Here is a 16,922-nt window from a genome sequence, read left to right on the forward strand (position 1 = left end):
AACTACACAAGGAGCAATTACCTTCAGGACATGCCACCACTTTGCCAATCACCCAGGCTTCTTCCTTGTGCTGCTTAATATCCTTCAGAATCTGCTCCGTCAGATCCTTTGATACCACGAGGGCAGCCCCAACTCCACAGTTAAATGTTCTCGCCATCTCTTCTTCAGAGAGGTGTCCTTCCTGCTGTAGCCATGAAAAGATCCTGGGGATCCTCCAGCTTTGGGCATCTGAAAACAGGCAAGAATTGTCTGATTAACCTATTGTCTCTATAACGTATGCACATATATAAAGCTGTGGAGATTACAAGCAGTACTGCTACTTTATATAAGGTAAAACTATACGTTGCCCTTTCACAATTTTGGGGGAGGGGGGATTCACCTGTACCGCAGATATCAAGAACATTTTTGCCGACACACTTGGCCAGTATTCACTATTAAGTGAGGTCTTGTACTGCATCAAGTAACTAGATTCTTAGGAATTCCCTAATAGGGAATTGTTACCAGCTGAATTCCAGTAAAAGTTTGAGAATGTTAAGCTGGGTCTTAGCAATAACAAAATGCACTCTAGGTGTGATGCAAAACTAGGTGGCTTATGTTACAGACTTAGAGGAAACGTATCCACTATTTTAAAAAAGTCATACAATTTATAAAAGGTTAAAATCAAAATATGCCCGACCATATTTACTTTATTTTTTTAAAAGGTTTTATTTATTTGAGAAAGAGAGAGGACATGATGGTGGTGGTAGTTGTGGTGGGTGGGGGGGGACCACAGAGAGACAAGCAGACTCCCCATTGAGCACGGAGCCCAAAACAGGGCTTAATCCTAGGCCGTGAGATCACAACCTAAGCCAAAATCAAGAGTCAGACTTTTTAACTGACTGAGCCACCACTTCTTAATGTATTTACTTTAAAATTTAGATTTAGGTCTGTTATAATACAACCAAAAACTTTAATAAAATTTTTAAAGGTAAAGGCATAAACACAACACACATTTATACTTGGATAGTTCTTTGGAATCTATAAGTTACGGGATCTGAATTGGAAAATAATTAAATATTTACTTATGCTCATAAAATAGGGAAGCCACTGTGAACCTAGATTTTTAAAAGAAATTATTAAATTTTTAAAAGAAAAATTATTAAAAATTATTAATTTTTAAAATAAATTATTTTATTATTTATTATTTTATTATTTGTTTTTTTAAAGATTTATTTATTCATGAGACACACACACACACACACAGACACACACACACAGAGGCAGAGACACAGGCAGAGGGAGAAGTAGGCTCCATGCAGGGAGCCTGATGGGGAACTTGAACCTGGGAATCCAGGATCATGCCCTGAGCCAAAGGCAGGCACTCACCTCTGAGCCACCTTCAGAGGGTCCCTGAGCCTAGATTTTTAGAGAGAAAAAAGAGAGAGAGAGAGAGAAACAGGCAGAGGGAGAAGCAGGCTCTATGCAGGGAGCCCGACGCGGGATTCGATCCCAGGTCTCCAGGATCACGCCCTGGGTAGAAGGCGGTGCTAAACTGCTAAGCCACCGGGGCTGCCCTTATAATTGTTTTTATTTGTGTCTTTTCATGTCTTGTTAAGAGAAAGTCGAACTTTGAATCTCCCAGTCCCCCAGTTTTCTTTGGAGATAAAATAGCAAAGAACCAAATAAAATTACTTAAAAAAAAAAAAAAAAAAAAAAAAGTAGTAGGGTTCATAGTAGGGTTAATGATCAGTTTCCCTTATAAACTTGGTATATTTGCTGGATAGTTGTTTCTTTTTTTTTTTTTTTTTAAGATTTTATTTATTCATGAGAGAGAGAGAGAGAGAGGCAGAGACACAGGCAGAGGGAGAAGGAGGCTCCATGCAAGAGCCTGATGTGGGACTCGATCCTGGGACTCCAGGATCAGGCCCTAGGCCAAAGGCAGGCACTAAACCGCTGAGCCACCCAGGGATCCCCAAAGATAGTTGTTTCTTTATTTTTATTTATTTTTTAAAGTAAACTCCACCCTCAACATGAGCCTTGAATAAACTCACACCCCACGATCAAGAGTCAGGTACTCTACTGTCTGAGCCAGCCAAGTGCCCTGGATAATCAGTTCTTTAATGCTCTAGAGTTGATTAAAATTTTTAAAAAGCATCACATGTCTATGAACCTTCTCCTCTATAAGATTTAATTCCATTTCTTCTAGCTGGGACATGTCCATTCTTAAAAGCTGAGCTCAAAATATTTAGCTACTATGATGTTCACTGTGGTATCAATAGTCTAAAGTCAACAGCAACATAAACCAAATAGTGGTATATGCATCAAAAAAAAAAGGAATACTTACCTCAAAAATGATGCTATTATGACAGCTGGATATTGAGGATACATTAAATGGCTTACAAACTGATTTCATTTTAGCAAACTCATTTAAAGTATTTGTAAGCAAACAAATACTGACAGGCTAAGAGCCTAGTTTCTACAAATGAACAGACAAGTCATGAGTAATGTAACCAGCTGCAACTTTAATGTTGAAAATTGTTTACTTAAATCTGTTGTCCAACTAGGATTCATGCAAGAAACCTCAGAGGCTGATGTAAGGGCCTAACTCCTTTTTACTGGGACATGGACATTTGTGTGACTCAACCACAGTGGCTATTTGGGAATATGGCGGTATCAACTCTAAATCACGACCTATTTCTGACTTTGGATTCTCTCTTAGCTCCATGTATTCTGACTCTACTATTGGCTCCGCAAATCTACTCACCTGTACCCACAGCTGCTTCCCCTCAGAAGTGACCCCTCCACTTGGCCAGCCAACTGGATCAAGCCAATCAATTTTTTTATTGTTGCTTGTGTTTCAAGGTGACACAGTTCTTACTTTGGGAGAAAAATCACGCAACCAGCTCCACCTTCACCTTCAGTACTGCTTGTTGTCTCATTCTTGTTTCTGATCTAGTCTACCTTATTATTTACTTCTTTCCTCAAGCCCTCACTCAGACTGCTGATCTCACTAAGCCCTTCTTACTTCACTGGGAAAGGGACCACTTTATGTGAACTTCTATGGTTTCTATTTTCTCAAGCCCATGTATATTGGTTGGCCGAGATAGATGGAGCAGTTCCTGTCTCTTTATGCTATAAAAACGGGGAGGAAAAACCTAGTTGCTCATTTTGCCTTGAGTATAAGTAATAATCCCCCTTTCCCTCTTACCAATAACTTTTTTGAAATAACCACCTCTATTCACTGTCTCTAGATCTCTGTCATTCATTCCTCCCACAATCATTGGGTGGGTGGTATCTACCCTCACTGAGATGCTTTCTGAGCTGACTCTGAATTATACTGGCTTATTTCTAGTTCTTTTTTTTTTTTTTTTTTTAAAGATTTTATTTATTTATTCATGATAGTCACACAGAGAGAGACAGAGAGGCAGAGACACAGGTAGAGGGAGAAGCAGGCTCCATGCAGGGAGCCTGACGTGGGACTCGATCCCGGGTCTCCAGGATCACGCCCCGGGCCAAAGGCAGGCGCCAAACCGCTGCGCCACCCAGGGATCCCTTTTTTTTTTTTTTTTAAATATATTTCTAGTTCTCATCTAGGTCTCTATGCTGTACCTAACAGTGCTGGCCAGTGTTGTGTTCTATTCCTTGAGTTCATGATACTTTTACATCATGGTTCATTCCCTGCTTCCGACTGTTCTTTGCCAGTAATTTGGCCTCTGTTGATCTTTAAAGTGGACAGAACACTGAGAAACCACTTTTAGTTGCTTCCACTCTCTTGGCTATAACTATTACTATCTGCATATGAGCACGAAACTTAACTTGTCTGATCTCAACTTGCGTTCTCAGATACCTTAAAATAAACATTGAAAATTAAAACACTATTCCTGGGGCACCTGGGTGGCTCAGCTGGTTTAATGATTGATTTTTGATTTCAGATCAGGGTCATCTCAGGGTTGTGAGATTAAGCCCTGCCTTGGGCTCCACACTCAGTACGGAGTCTGCTAGAGATTCTGTTTCCCTCTGCCTTTCCCCCCACTTGTACCCACTCATGCTCTCTTTCTCTCTAAAACACATAAATACGGCGCCTGGGTGGCTCAGTCGGTTGAGCATTTGACTCTTGATTTTGGCCCAGGTCATGATCGCAGGGTCTTATTATCTAGCCCTGCATCCAGCTCCATGCTCAGCAGGAAGTCTGCTTGAGATTCTCTCCCTCTACGCCTTCCCTTATACTCTCGTGCTCTAAGAAGTGAATAAGTCTTTTAAAAATAAAAAAATAAAATCTTTGGGAAGAAAACAAAAAACACTATTCCCACTTCCTACTCCAAATCTACTCTTTCTGCTGTGTTATGGGTGTTACCATCTACTCATTTGCTTAACTAGAAACTTGAGACTTCTTTTTCCTTCTAAGCACAAAGTGATTCTCAAATCTGTCTCCCTTCTCTATGCTGTGGTTTGGGTCCCCTGGATACCAACCCCTCATACTCCCCATCACATTTCATCTATGTAAGTCAACTATATGAGAGGATATTATGCCTTATAAATGTGGTTAATAAAACAAAGAAGGGCAGCCCGGGTGGCTCAGTGGTTTAGCACTGCCTTCAGCCTGGGGAGTGATCCTGGAGACCTGGGATCGAATCCCATGTTGGGCTCCCTGCATGGAGCCTGCTTCTCCCTCTGCCTGTGTCTCTGCCTCTCTCATGAATAAATAAATAAAATCTGAAAAAGAATAGCAGAAAGAGAAAGGTCAGTCTCATTTTTTCTGAGAAACCCCAATAATTAAGAATTTTCCATATATATAATTATATGTGTACTAACTACTCACAGTTTTCTTCCATAATACATTTCTCCAATGGTTTTCGGAGCAGAAGTTCCTTTTAGTAATCTTACCTAAATCCACCCCAAATTTCTGAGGAAGGACTCTGGGGATGTTTTCTAGCAATCCTCCACCAGTAATATGGGCAAAGGCCTTCACATGTCCTGAACGTAGGACAGGTAACAGCGAATGGCTGTAGATTCGGGTTGGAGTTAGAAGTAAGTCCCCTGTGTATTGGAGAGATAAGACAAATTTAGCCTACAAATGTAAAACCAAAGCATATATAAAAAACAATTCTGAAATGCAGAATGATCTGACCCTGCAGACATGCCAGTTCTATGAAAATGTCCAAAGAGTGAAAACATAGGATAATGTAATTTATTCCATTCTAATGAACTAATGAAAGACTAACCCATTAAGTGTTGCTCACACATTTCCAAGCAGGAGAATTTAAATGTATGTTTACCTAAGGTCTGGTCACCACAGCCATCGGGTGCTGGAGACGAGTACTGGAGGGAAGATTTTGCTACAATTTTCCTGACAAGGCTAAATCCATTGCTGTGAAGACCAGATGAAGCTATTCCAATAACAACATCCCCTTCGGTGATTCTTTCCAGGTGAGGAAGTTTCTGATCCCGCTCCATGGCACCAACGGCAAAACCAGCTAGGTCATATTCTCCCGGAGGATACATGTCAGGCATTTCTGCAGTTTCACCTCCTGGCAGGACAATAAAATGAGAACCATGATAAGGCATAATATTTATAAACCTGTCTAGGACGTACTGACACCAGGAACTCTTTTTTTTTTTAAAGTTTGTGTATGTATGTATGTATGTAATCTCTATACCCAATATGGGGCTTAACTCACAATCCCAGTATCAAGAGTCCCATGGTTTTCTAACTGAGCCAGCCAGGTGCCCCTACTCTTCTTATGAACAATTACACATGTGGCTATATTCTGCAAACGTTAAAAAAAAATGTACTCTATTAGCTGCCTAACAGAACTTTTGACCAAGCATGACTTCAAGGGAAACAGTACTAATTTCCAGAAAGGATAGTGTAACCTCCAAACAACATTCTCTTTAAAGAACGAATGCTTGCTTGAATGTTTCTATTGTAGTTTAATTTTAGAAATGCTTTCACCTGTATTTGATTTTTATAATCACTGTATATTCCAGATGATGGTACAGCCTTAGAGAAGTGATTTAGTCAAGCCTGCTTAAATGCAAGGCCTGACTAAATATAGTATATATATTTAAATATATATATATATTTAAAAGATTTTATTTATTTATTCATGAGAGACAGAGAGAGAGAGGCAGAGACATAGGAAGAGGGAGCCTGATGCAGCACTCAAACCCAGGACCCCAGGATCATGACCTGAGCCAAAGGCTGACGCTCAACCACTGAGCCACCCAGTGTCCCTGTGATCCTATGTAAAGGCAGACTCCAAATTATAAACTGTCCTAAAAGATGGTTAAAAGGTAATTTTGGCTTTTGGGACAGATGTGTCCACAGAAATGGGGCTGATATACAAAAGAGGTAGTTTTATTGCTTGGTCAACCTGTAAATTCATTTTGCTCAAAGTTCCCATATATATTTAAGTAATATTCCTGTAAATCTTAAGTACATTTTATTCATAGCGTTATCTCTGTTGGAAAATAACGCTTAAGATTTAGAATGTCATGAATCATCTACTTCTGCTGCAGGCCAGGAGGAGGAAGGGGTAAAGATCAGGGAGAAAGATAAGGCCTGGCTCACAGTTTAAGAGTAGGAGTCTGGGGGACAAATCCTTGAGGAGGGGCTTGAAGGCATCAGGATCTAAGTTTTCTTCAAGTAATGTTACCTCTATTTTATTTGCTTCACTATGTCATCTATAGTTTTTCTTTTTTCTTATACTTTTTTTTTTAAAAGATCTTATCCTTTTGAGAGGGGGAGACAAAGAGGAAAAGCACAAGAGCAGGGGGAGAGAGAAGCAGACACCCTGCTGAGCAGGGAGCCCAATGTGGCGGCTCAATCCCAGGACTCCAGGACTATGACCCGAGCTGGAGGTAGACGCTTAACCAACTGAGCTACCCAGGTGCCCCTACAGTTTTTCTTCTTAGCTATATTGGTACTGATCACATTTATACACAGGGTTAAAATACAGGAAGGACATGTGATTAAAATGGTCATACCAAGGAGAGCACATCCAGCTTTTCTGCAAGCTCTGGCAATTCCAGTGACAACTGCTTCAGTTGTATCGAGGTCAAGTTTTCCACAGGAAAAGTAATCGAGGAAGAAAAGGGGCTCAGCCCCTTGAGCTAGAATGTCATTGACACACATTGCAACCAAATCTTGACCAATAGTATCATGTTTATCACACTGCTGGGCAATCTAAAGAAGCACAATACAAACATCCACATAAGAGAATAAACTCCAAATCATACCTTGTCAGTTTATCAATGGAGGCTAATAAATATTACTGCTATTTGGCTAGCTGCTCTAAACACCTAAAGACAAAATACTAAATTCTGATAAACCACTTGACTGAAAAGTATCCCATTTTTAAATTTTTAAAAAAGATTTTGAGTGAGTGAGAGAAAGCATGAGCAGGGGAGAAGGAGCAGGGGGAGAGGGAGAAGCATGTTCCCCGCTGAGCAGAGAGTCAGGAAATCATGACCTGAGCCAAAGGCAGATGCGTAACTGAGCCATCCATCTAGGTGCTCCCAAAAGTGTCTTTAAAAAAAAAAAAAAAAAAAAAAGATTTTATTTATTCATTCATGAAAGACCGAGAGAGAGAGAGAGAGAGAGGCAGAGACACAGGCAGAGGGAGAAGCAGGCTCCGTGCAGGGAGCTCAACGTGGGACTTGATCCCGGGTCTCTAAGATCACGCCCTGAGCTGAAGGCGGAGCTAAACCGCTGAGCCACCCAGGCTGCCCAAGTATCCCATTAAAAAAAAAAAAAAAAAAAAGTTATTTATATAGAGAGGAAGAGGGAGTGTGTGTGCACGAGTTGGGGGAGAGGCAGAGGGAGAGAATTCAAGCAGACTCCCAGCTGAGCATGGAGCTGGATGCAGGACTGGATAATAAGACCCTGAGATCATGATCTGAGCCAAAATCAAGAGTCTGATGCTTAACCAACTGAAACTACCCATGTGCCACACAAAGTATACCATCTAATTCCCTCCATTAATCTTCCAGCCAGATATAGTTGCAACAACATTATGTTTTATGGTTTAAACATTAACCATGTTTTATGGTTATTTGGAGTATTTCTCTTTAGTGCATATACGTCAAGAGGGGAAAATATGTACTGATATACGGTAAATTCTCTTATCATTCATAAAAGACCTTTAATCACATAGGTGTCTGATTACCTTCAGTTTAGTTCCAACACCATCTGTTCCACATGCCAGAAGAGGATCTCTGAAACCAGCTGCTTTCAAATCAAAAAGACCAGCAAAACCTCCAAGATCAACATCACAGCCTAACGGGCAGAGGAAACTAATTATCTGCTGCATTTTAATAGATTAAACATGGATATACAAACACTTCTTAAGCATGGCAAAAATAAGAAATGCCTTTCTTGAGAATGGGGAAAAATACAATGTGCTCAAAGAAATGATCAAAAAAGTAATTATATATGAAAGAGGCAGACATAATCTTTTTGAATTTAATAAGGATAAGAAATGCTGTTCTTAATATTAGAGACAAAAAAAGCAGAGGACTATGGGTTTGGCTTAAACAGGGCAAGACTTAACAACCTAGCATTAATTTGACACATTTTCCTCAGTAAACTACAAAGCCCAAATCAATTCACAATGTCTGTCAAAGTTAATGAACCAGCAAAGGGCAGGCTCTGACTTACCTGGTCTGGAAGTAGCTTTGGCTAAAGGTTTAATTTTTTGGACCAGCATATTTCCAGCTGCAATGTCTACCCCAGATTCTTTGTAAGTCAGGCCCCTAAAGATTTAAACAAAAACACATCACCTAAATGCCAGGGAAAATTGTTTAAAATATTACTTGATACGGAAGATGATTTTTGTATCTTTGAATGTGCCAGGCCCCATCCACAGATTTGGATTTTAACTTGAAAAGGGCAGGGCCTAGAAATTGAAATGTATTAAAATGAATTCCCTAGTGGACTCAATTGTATTATCACTGTTGAGAACTACTTCTCTTATTTCATCTAGAAGTACTTCTCACAGGTAGCTGGATATACTGATATTTTGCTACATTTCTCTGTTCAATTTTGGTATGGGAAGGAAAGGAATGCCAAAATGGAGTAAAAAAAGTGAAAATTAGGATTATACACACTCTACAAAGAAACTCCTAAATAATGAAACTGGACTCTTATTGTAGTAGAGAACTATGTAAGTTTCCTTATGGCTAAAAATAGCATGAAACAAGATAAAAACATGTTGGAAAAAGCAAAACCAGATGATAGTGCATCATTCCCTTCTAAACAGGGCCAACATGTTGCAGTAGTGCATCGAAAGCTCATGAACAACACTGGGAATTCAGTAGCCTTGCTTTACAAAAATGAGTACTTTGGCCTCCTGGGATGTAGTGATACATGAAGAACTATGAAATTCTATTAGAAACAAGGAGTCAGGGTACCAACAGAGTTGAAAGCTCTAGCAATTAACTCCAATGAAATTAGCAACCTGGGCTCATGCTCAGATAGGAAACAAAGTTCTACTGGTTTAAAAAAAACCTTTCTCAGCAGCTGGTATTGTGACCTCTCATTTTCTTCATCTATAATGAGCTCAGATTAGTATTGAGATCCCAGGCTCTTATAATTGGTCATTTCAATGGAATCTGGTTATTTTAAAACGAAAAATAAAACTTTGGCATGGTATTTTAATGTTCTTAAGCCTAAAAATTTCAAGTATTTAAACTTTTTTTTTTTTAAGATTTTATTTATTTATTCAGAGAGAGAGAGAGAGAGAGAGAGAGGCAGAGACAGGCAGAGGGAGAAGCAGGCATCATACAGAGAGCCTGACATGGGACTCGATCCAGGGTCTCCAGGATCATGCCCTGGGCTGCAGGCGGCGCTAAACCGCTGCACCACGGGGGCTGCCCCAGTATTTAAACTTTGAATGTGTCTCTCGGAATCCCTGAGTGGCTCAGCGCTTTAACGCCTGCCTTCGGCCCAGGGTGTGATCCTGGAGACCCGGGATCAAGTCCCGCATCAGGCTCCCTGCATAGAGCCTGCTTCTTCCTCTGCCTATGTCTCTGCCTCTGTCTCTCTCCTCTGTGTCCTTCATGAATAAATAAAATCTTTAAAAAAAAATAAATGTGTCTCTCAATTAATTTATTTCTCATGGATGAACTAAACGAACAATAATAACTGTGATCTATACTTAAGAAATCAAAACACCCACATTTGCAATTAATAGTTTATTGAATTTACAAAGGAATAGTTGTACTAACAAATTAATAAGGGGGTCAAAAAATACATTTCAGTAATAAACACAGTAACAAAATAAGACTGTCAAAATTTACAGTAGAATCAATTAAGTTGCAAAGGAAGATGGCTAATATTTTCAAATTGCAAATTTGCAATAATTTCAAATTTCAAATTGCATTCTTTGACAAAACCAAGAACTAAGATAAAAATACAACAGTAAATATTTAAATATATAACTCAAAAATCCTTTTCCCCATCTTTATTGACGAATAATGGACAAATGATTGTATACATTTAAAATATACAATGTAAAAAAGTCCTTAGCATTACTGGGATTCTACTAAACTGAGAAAAAACAAAAAAGAGCTACCATGAAGCTTTTCCCATTTCGTTTGAATATTGTTGTAACTAGTTTTGACTCAAACTAAATGCAAATTAAAGTCAGTCCCATAGAAAAGATTATTGAAATGACTTAGTATAGGTTCATAGAATTTTCTATATGGCCATTTATACCAGTTCTGAAGCTATGCTAGTTCTGAAGTTGTGCTAGAACCACCTCAGTAAGTAATTTACCTGGGCTGCTGCTGGAAGAAGGCTATGGCACGATAGCCAATGTCCTTCCTGTAAAAGGCTCCCTCAAATTTTATAGCAGATAGTCCTTTCTTTGCTTCTTCAAGGGCCAAGAGGAGATTTTCCTGGATTGCTGTTACCGTAAGGACTCTACCCCCGTTAGTCACCACTTTGCCATCTTTCAGGGCAGTGCCTGCATGGAATACCTCCAGTCCTAAAGCTTGAGCCTCGGGAAACCCTATAAGAGAGCAGATTTACATCATAACAATAGTCTACACTTCTAAAGTGGTTTATAATTTCTGTAAGTTTTTATTTCACTTAAATGAATCTTCACAAGAATCCTAACAGGAAGGAATAAAGCAACAAGATAGCAAATAGACCCTCTCTCTTAAGAATAGTCTGTTCTGCTCTAGGTGATAACTGCATTATCCTTAATCTGTGTTATAAACCTCATGTAAGATCTATTGTTTCAATGGGGGAGGAAAAAAATAAGAGCCTCCTGCTAAATAGAGGCCTTACCAATAACATAAACAGTCGATTAATGCATATTTTGTATGTTATATGCTATATTCTTACAATAAACTAGAGAAAAAAAATGTTATTAACAATGTCGTAAGAAAGACAAAATACATTTATAGTACTGTACAAAACTCCATGTTTAAGAGCACCCATGTAGTTCAAACCCCGTTGTTTAAGGGTCAGCTGTATAGTTATTCTCTCCAGACAGGACATTAAAAACTACAACTTAAAAGGGGAGATAAGAAAACAAAACAAAACAAAACAAACAAACAAACCCTAAAATCAATGAATAAAACCTGTACTTGATCACATCTTTTACTTAAAAGAATTCCTTTTTTTTTTTAAAGAATTCCTTTTATCACAGCCATACAAGCTGCCTTCTTTCTTCTTTAAATAAACAGAATAACTGTAATGCAAAACATCCTTAATATTTTCCCTAATATAACAATTGTAAAATCTTAAGACAAATTTGATTTAAATTTGGTTTTAGGTCCAGTCTAAAATCCCGTTTTATTTTCATTTGAATTATTCTTAAGCTCTCATATACAATTTTACACTTAAATATTATTAGACCATATTTTTCATATTCTCAAGTAACCAACATGGGCAGTTTACACAAAGATAGCTTCTTAACTAAAAAATAAACAAAAAACCAAAAAAACCCACCCCACTTAAAGTTTGTCCTATTAGGTCACCACTTCTCTTTTAGCATCCTAGCTGGTGATTTGTTAATATAAGTTCTCTAAATGTCTTTATAACACAGGGGCATTCAGTCATAAGTACCCAAGTACCTCCTGTTATTTGGAATATCTGACACAATATCTGCTGTGTCAGAAATGACTATTATACTTGTCACCTCAATCTTAGGGAAATTTCACCAATATAAGTGATCTTGATTCTATCCCTTCTCTATTCATTTTAAAAGTCAATCAGGGGTACCTGGGTGGCTCAGTCTGTTGAGTATCTGACTCTTGATTTTGGATTAGGTCATGGTCTAGGGTAGTGAGACTGAGCCCTGGCATCTGGCTCTGTGTCCAGTGTGGAGTCTGCTTGAGATTCTCTCCCTTTCCCTTCCTTCCCCTTGTGCTCCCTCCCTGCTCACGAGTGTGTGTGTATGCACATGCACTCTCTAAAATAAAGAAAAAAAAAAAAGGCAATCAATTCCTAACTGCACAGTTGCTACAACTGGGATTCACAGGGCAATGAACTCACTGTCTAGGCAAGACAGATCTGGGGTGTTTGAACCAAACACACTGCTGGGATCCTGAGGGAGACCAAACTACAGGCTGCTGAGCATCATGGAGGACTGCCTTTGGGCTCATGGCACTAGAACTTATTTAGCATTTTAAGACACTGTTTTATTTAATATCATTTAACAAGAGACGCCTCATTTCCTGTAGAGAGACGGGAGAGAAGGCTATAGTTTTGAAACGTTTTTAATTCCATCATCCAAGTGACTACGGGGTATGCTGCAAACAGGAGGTAAGGGGTGAGGGGGTCTAGTTGTGATCATGCCGCTGAAATCTATCTCATTGACGTAGCGTCTACTACTGTTGTTCTGACTCTCCTGAGTTCCCTTAATTTTCCTGGCTCTTGGAGGATGGAAGAGAAAGGCACACTTGAGTGATACTCTAGAAACCTGGCTATGCCCATTTAGATATTCCTTGTGCAAGAAGGGAGATGGACAGCAGTTCTTTAAATACAGTAATTTTGGATATTTGCACACCCACATCCAACATGGTTAAAACCCCCCCCTGCAAGGTTTCTGACAGCCTTACGCCCCTAAAAGAAGCAGAGCATGGCATGGGAGGAAGGCCTACTGTAACACTGCTCACTTGTCACACTGTAATTCCACCTTTTGTTCTCAGATATTCACCTGTTATCTCCACACCCTTGGTGTAATCTCCTGGATAGCCTTTACTTGCCATTACCACAGTTATGGCAGCACGGTTATCAAGCCAAACAGGCAGAGATGTGCAGAGCAGGCCATCCAAGGTAGACTGAATCACTTCATAAAGATCACTTTTAAGAAGTGGGAGGATCACCTGGAAAAACATAATCAACATAGCAACTGAGAGAAATCTTAGTTCTCTCTAGACAATGTATTCACTGAGATACCAGCAGAATTTGCATATATTCCTTAAAGGTAATTATTTTGAGGCTGATAAATTCTGAGATTAAAATACATATATTTACAAAATAACAATTGATACTCTAACTGTTACCCACTTGGCACTCCGGATCACCAAAACGGCAATTAAACTCCAGAACTTTTGGGCCCTCCTTGGTCAGCATTATACCAGCGTAGAGAACACCTTCATTGAAACAGAAACAAAGATAAATTATAGGGCACCCCATGTGGCTCAGCGGTTTAGTGCTGCCTCTGGCCCAGGGCGTGATCCTGGAGTCCCAGGATCAAGTCTCACATCAGGCTCCCTGCATGGAACCTGCTTCTCCCTCTGCCTCTCTCTCTCTCTCTCATGAATAAATAAAAAAAAAACTTTAAAAAACAAACACCCCCCCCCCAAATTATAATGAAAACGATGTATTGTGACTGAAAATTAGAATATAAATTACTAATACTCCAGGTTCTGCACTAACTATGGCAAAAGTTATGGTCAATTGAAAGGTGCTGAAGAAGGAGAAATGGGGGAAGTTTTGTCAACATGTAAAGTCACTCTATGAATAATGTCCATAGTGAAATCAATATGCTCACCTGTGTATGGCATGCCCTCCTGCTGCATGCCATCCACTGTTCTCTGAAGAATGGTGTTTTTTATTTTCAGGAACAAATCCTTAGAAACCTGGGGAACATATAGGAACGTTAAAATGTAACTAAGTATTAAAAAAAAATAACCATCTTGTAAGCAGTACCAAATGGACAATGAAAGGGGACTGTGAGAATTTTTTTTTTTACTAATTCAGATAGACTGAGCATTTGAAATTCATAAATTTTTAAAATCCTCATATTGACTCTATCAAGTAAGTAGTTACCCTTATTCTTTAAAATAGGAAAGAACAACTCTGCAGATAAAAATTCTAAGCAGAAGCTAGGTTATATATTTATTGATCAGTGTCAACTGCCATATCAGGATTAAATGTTAAATCACCTTTTACTACTAAACCTACACATTTTTTAAACATGTAAACAAACCTTACTAAAAGTTTTCTGAAACATAATAAAAATGAAAAAAAGCCTCTCTACTACTTTGAGGTCCTTTTGTATCCTTCTGGTATATTCTATGCTACTTCATAAGTCTATTAAGAATCTATAAATTTATAAATTTAATTATAAAAATGAGACTTAGAGTTCTTTTCTTTTAAATATTTTATTTTAGGTGCTCTTGGGTGGTTTAGTTAAACATCTGCCTTCAGGTGAGGTCATGATCCAGGGTCCTGGGATGGAGCCCCGTGTTGGGCTCCCTGCTTAAGCAGGGAACCTGATTTCTCTCTGCTTGCTGTTCCCCCTGCTTCTGCTCGCACTCTTTGTCAAATAAATAAATAATTAAAAAAATAAAAAAAATTAATTTTATTTTTCAGTAATCTCTATGCCCAACCTAGGGCTCAAACTCAAAACCCCAAGACCAAGAGATATACTCGATGAACTGAGGCAGCCAGGCGCCCCTAGTGATGTTCTTTTTTAAGGTTTTATTTATTTATTCATGAGAGACACACACACACACAGAGGCAGAGACACAGGCAGAGGGAGAAGCAAGCTCCATGCAGGAAGCATGATGTGGGACTCGATCCTGGAACTCCAGGATCACGCCCTGAGCCGTAGGTAGACTCTCAACTGCTGAGACACCCAGGTGTCCCCCTAGTGATGGTTCTTACACTAAAATCACTTTTCCCAAACAGTAGCGTAACTTAAATCTTGTTTTGTTTTTAATCTTTATAATTGAGGAAAATGTGTATAAGGCACTATATTATCAGCACACTGTTCATTATTATCATTGAAAAGAATAACTGAGTTTCTGAAGTGCCAGTTCTACTTACAAGACACTCAATGCAGATTTCTTCTAAAAACTGTCCAGAAAGAATTTGGAAACATGCTTTATGTACCCACCATGAAGTACAGAAATGATAAGAACAAATTATAGTCTGACTTGGTTCTCAATTCATCTGTTTCACACACACAAAGTAGGATTTACTTCATCCAAAGATAAATAAAACATAATTCTGGACTATAATTGGTGCTCATGGGTTAAAAATAGTGGGTACAGAGCAGGACATAGAAGGACCTGTTCAATCTATACTTAATTTTTCAGACTTTAGCAGAAAAGGTTTGTTTTAGAGTGAGACTAGAAGAGCTACTTTTCATTTAATAGGAAATCCAAATGGCTGAGTAATAATACCATGTACAGAAAACAGAAAAGTATGGTCCAAGAGCTCTCTGAGAAGACTTAAATAATGACTCCTGAACTTCAACTTGGGCCATACCTGAGGTGCTGGACAATAGGCCCCCATTCCCCCTGTGTTGGGGCCATGATCTCCTTCCAGCAATCGCTTATGGTCTTGTGCTGGAGGCATGGGGGCCACAGTCCTTCCATCAGTGAAGCACAGACACTGCAGAGAAAACAAAATAGTCCACTTATCTTAAATGGCAAAAAGTAAAAAAAGTTTAATGAGGGGAACTATATGTACTAATTCTACTCAGGGGAAAAATTTTTGCTTATAGTAAGTTGAAACATAAATAACCCTAAGCTATCCACATCAAGAATCAGAACATTTTATATACTCAATTTCTGAAGGATCTGTAATATTTGAGCCAGTTAGGGGAAAAAAAAAGTCAAGCTACTCCCAAAGTGAAGTATTTCAACTTTGGCCTTCTTAAATAATATGATAAAAATCCAAGTCCTCTATTGATATACTGGGCATGATTAAAAGAGGGTAGATTTTTTTCACTTGCATCCAAAGTACTAAACATATACGAATTCCTTTGTAAGTACTGGGTTTATGCTTTCAGATGAAACAACCATAATAAATCAAGTCCTCCTGGGGCTTGCAGATCAGATTCTATAGCTTCTCCTACTCTATGATAGCCCAAAAGATGGATATACATACAGACACCTCTTCTCCTTCAAGAAGTTCTTCGATGACAATTGTTTCTCCAGCTGCTCCAAAAGCTTTATCCTTGTTGAACAGGGGGTAAGGAGGGTAAGAAAAAGGCTGTTGTCATTTTTCATCATTTGTATCATGAACCAATTCATTAGTATTGTAATTTCTTCTTCCTTTTCTGAGAGCCTCAAAGGAATATATGAATCTCTCTTTTTTAAAGTTTATTTATTTGTGGCACCTGGCTGGCTCAGTCAGAGAACATGTGACTCTTGATCTTGGGATCATAAAATAGAGTCCCACATCAGGTGTAGAGATTACTTAAATAAATAAACTTTAATTTTTTTAAAGTTTATTTAGTAATCTCCAACCAGGCGCCCCATATGAATATTTCCTATTTTGACAAGTGGCAATAATGCAGAGCCAGCACGGGTACAGATGATATGAACATATAATTAACACTCTTCTGCGGATCTGGCTTTGCAGTTTCCAATCATGTAACAGAAAAAGATTATTTTCACCCTTACCATTTAATTCTTATGTGTGATTATTATGATATGCTTGCTTACTACATTTTGTACTAGAGATTATGCCT

General features: G+C 38.7%; 1 protein-coding gene across 2 annotated transcripts in view; it reads right to left on the minus strand.

Moving 5' to 3' along the window:
- Positions 1 to 16,922, minus strand: part of GART (phosphoribosylglycinamide formyltransferase, phosphoribosylglycinamide synthetase, phosphoribosylaminoimidazole synthetase) — a 31,664-nt gene that overhangs the window by 6,460 nt on the left and 8,282 nt on the right. For both annotated transcript variants that reach the window (XM_035709473.2, XM_025449850.3), the window contains exons 6-17: positions 16,337 to 16,405; positions 15,713 to 15,838; positions 13,989 to 14,076; positions 13,502 to 13,587; positions 13,149 to 13,317; positions 10,757 to 10,991; positions 8,639 to 8,733; positions 8,148 to 8,257; positions 6,967 to 7,165; positions 5,256 to 5,507; positions 4,864 to 5,016; positions 22 to 228 (exon numbers count right to left, since the gene is read on the minus strand). In XM_035709473.2, coding sequence (XP_035565366.1) covers positions 22 to 228; positions 4,864 to 5,016; positions 5,256 to 5,507; positions 6,967 to 7,165; positions 8,148 to 8,257; positions 8,639 to 8,733; positions 10,757 to 10,991; positions 13,149 to 13,317; positions 13,502 to 13,587; positions 13,989 to 14,076; positions 15,713 to 15,838; positions 16,337 to 16,405 — 1,789 coding nt within the window. The remainder of the gene's footprint in view (positions 1 to 21; positions 229 to 4,863; positions 5,017 to 5,255; positions 5,508 to 6,966; positions 7,166 to 8,147; positions 8,258 to 8,638; positions 8,734 to 10,756; positions 10,992 to 13,148; positions 13,318 to 13,501; positions 13,588 to 13,988; positions 14,077 to 15,712; positions 15,839 to 16,336; positions 16,406 to 16,922) is intronic.

This window comes from Canis lupus, chromosome 31 (genome assembly GCF_003254725.2).
Source record: "Canis lupus dingo isolate Sandy chromosome 31, ASM325472v2, whole genome shotgun sequence".
Classification (NCBI taxonomy): Eukaryota; Metazoa; Chordata; class Mammalia; order Carnivora; family Canidae; genus Canis; species Canis lupus.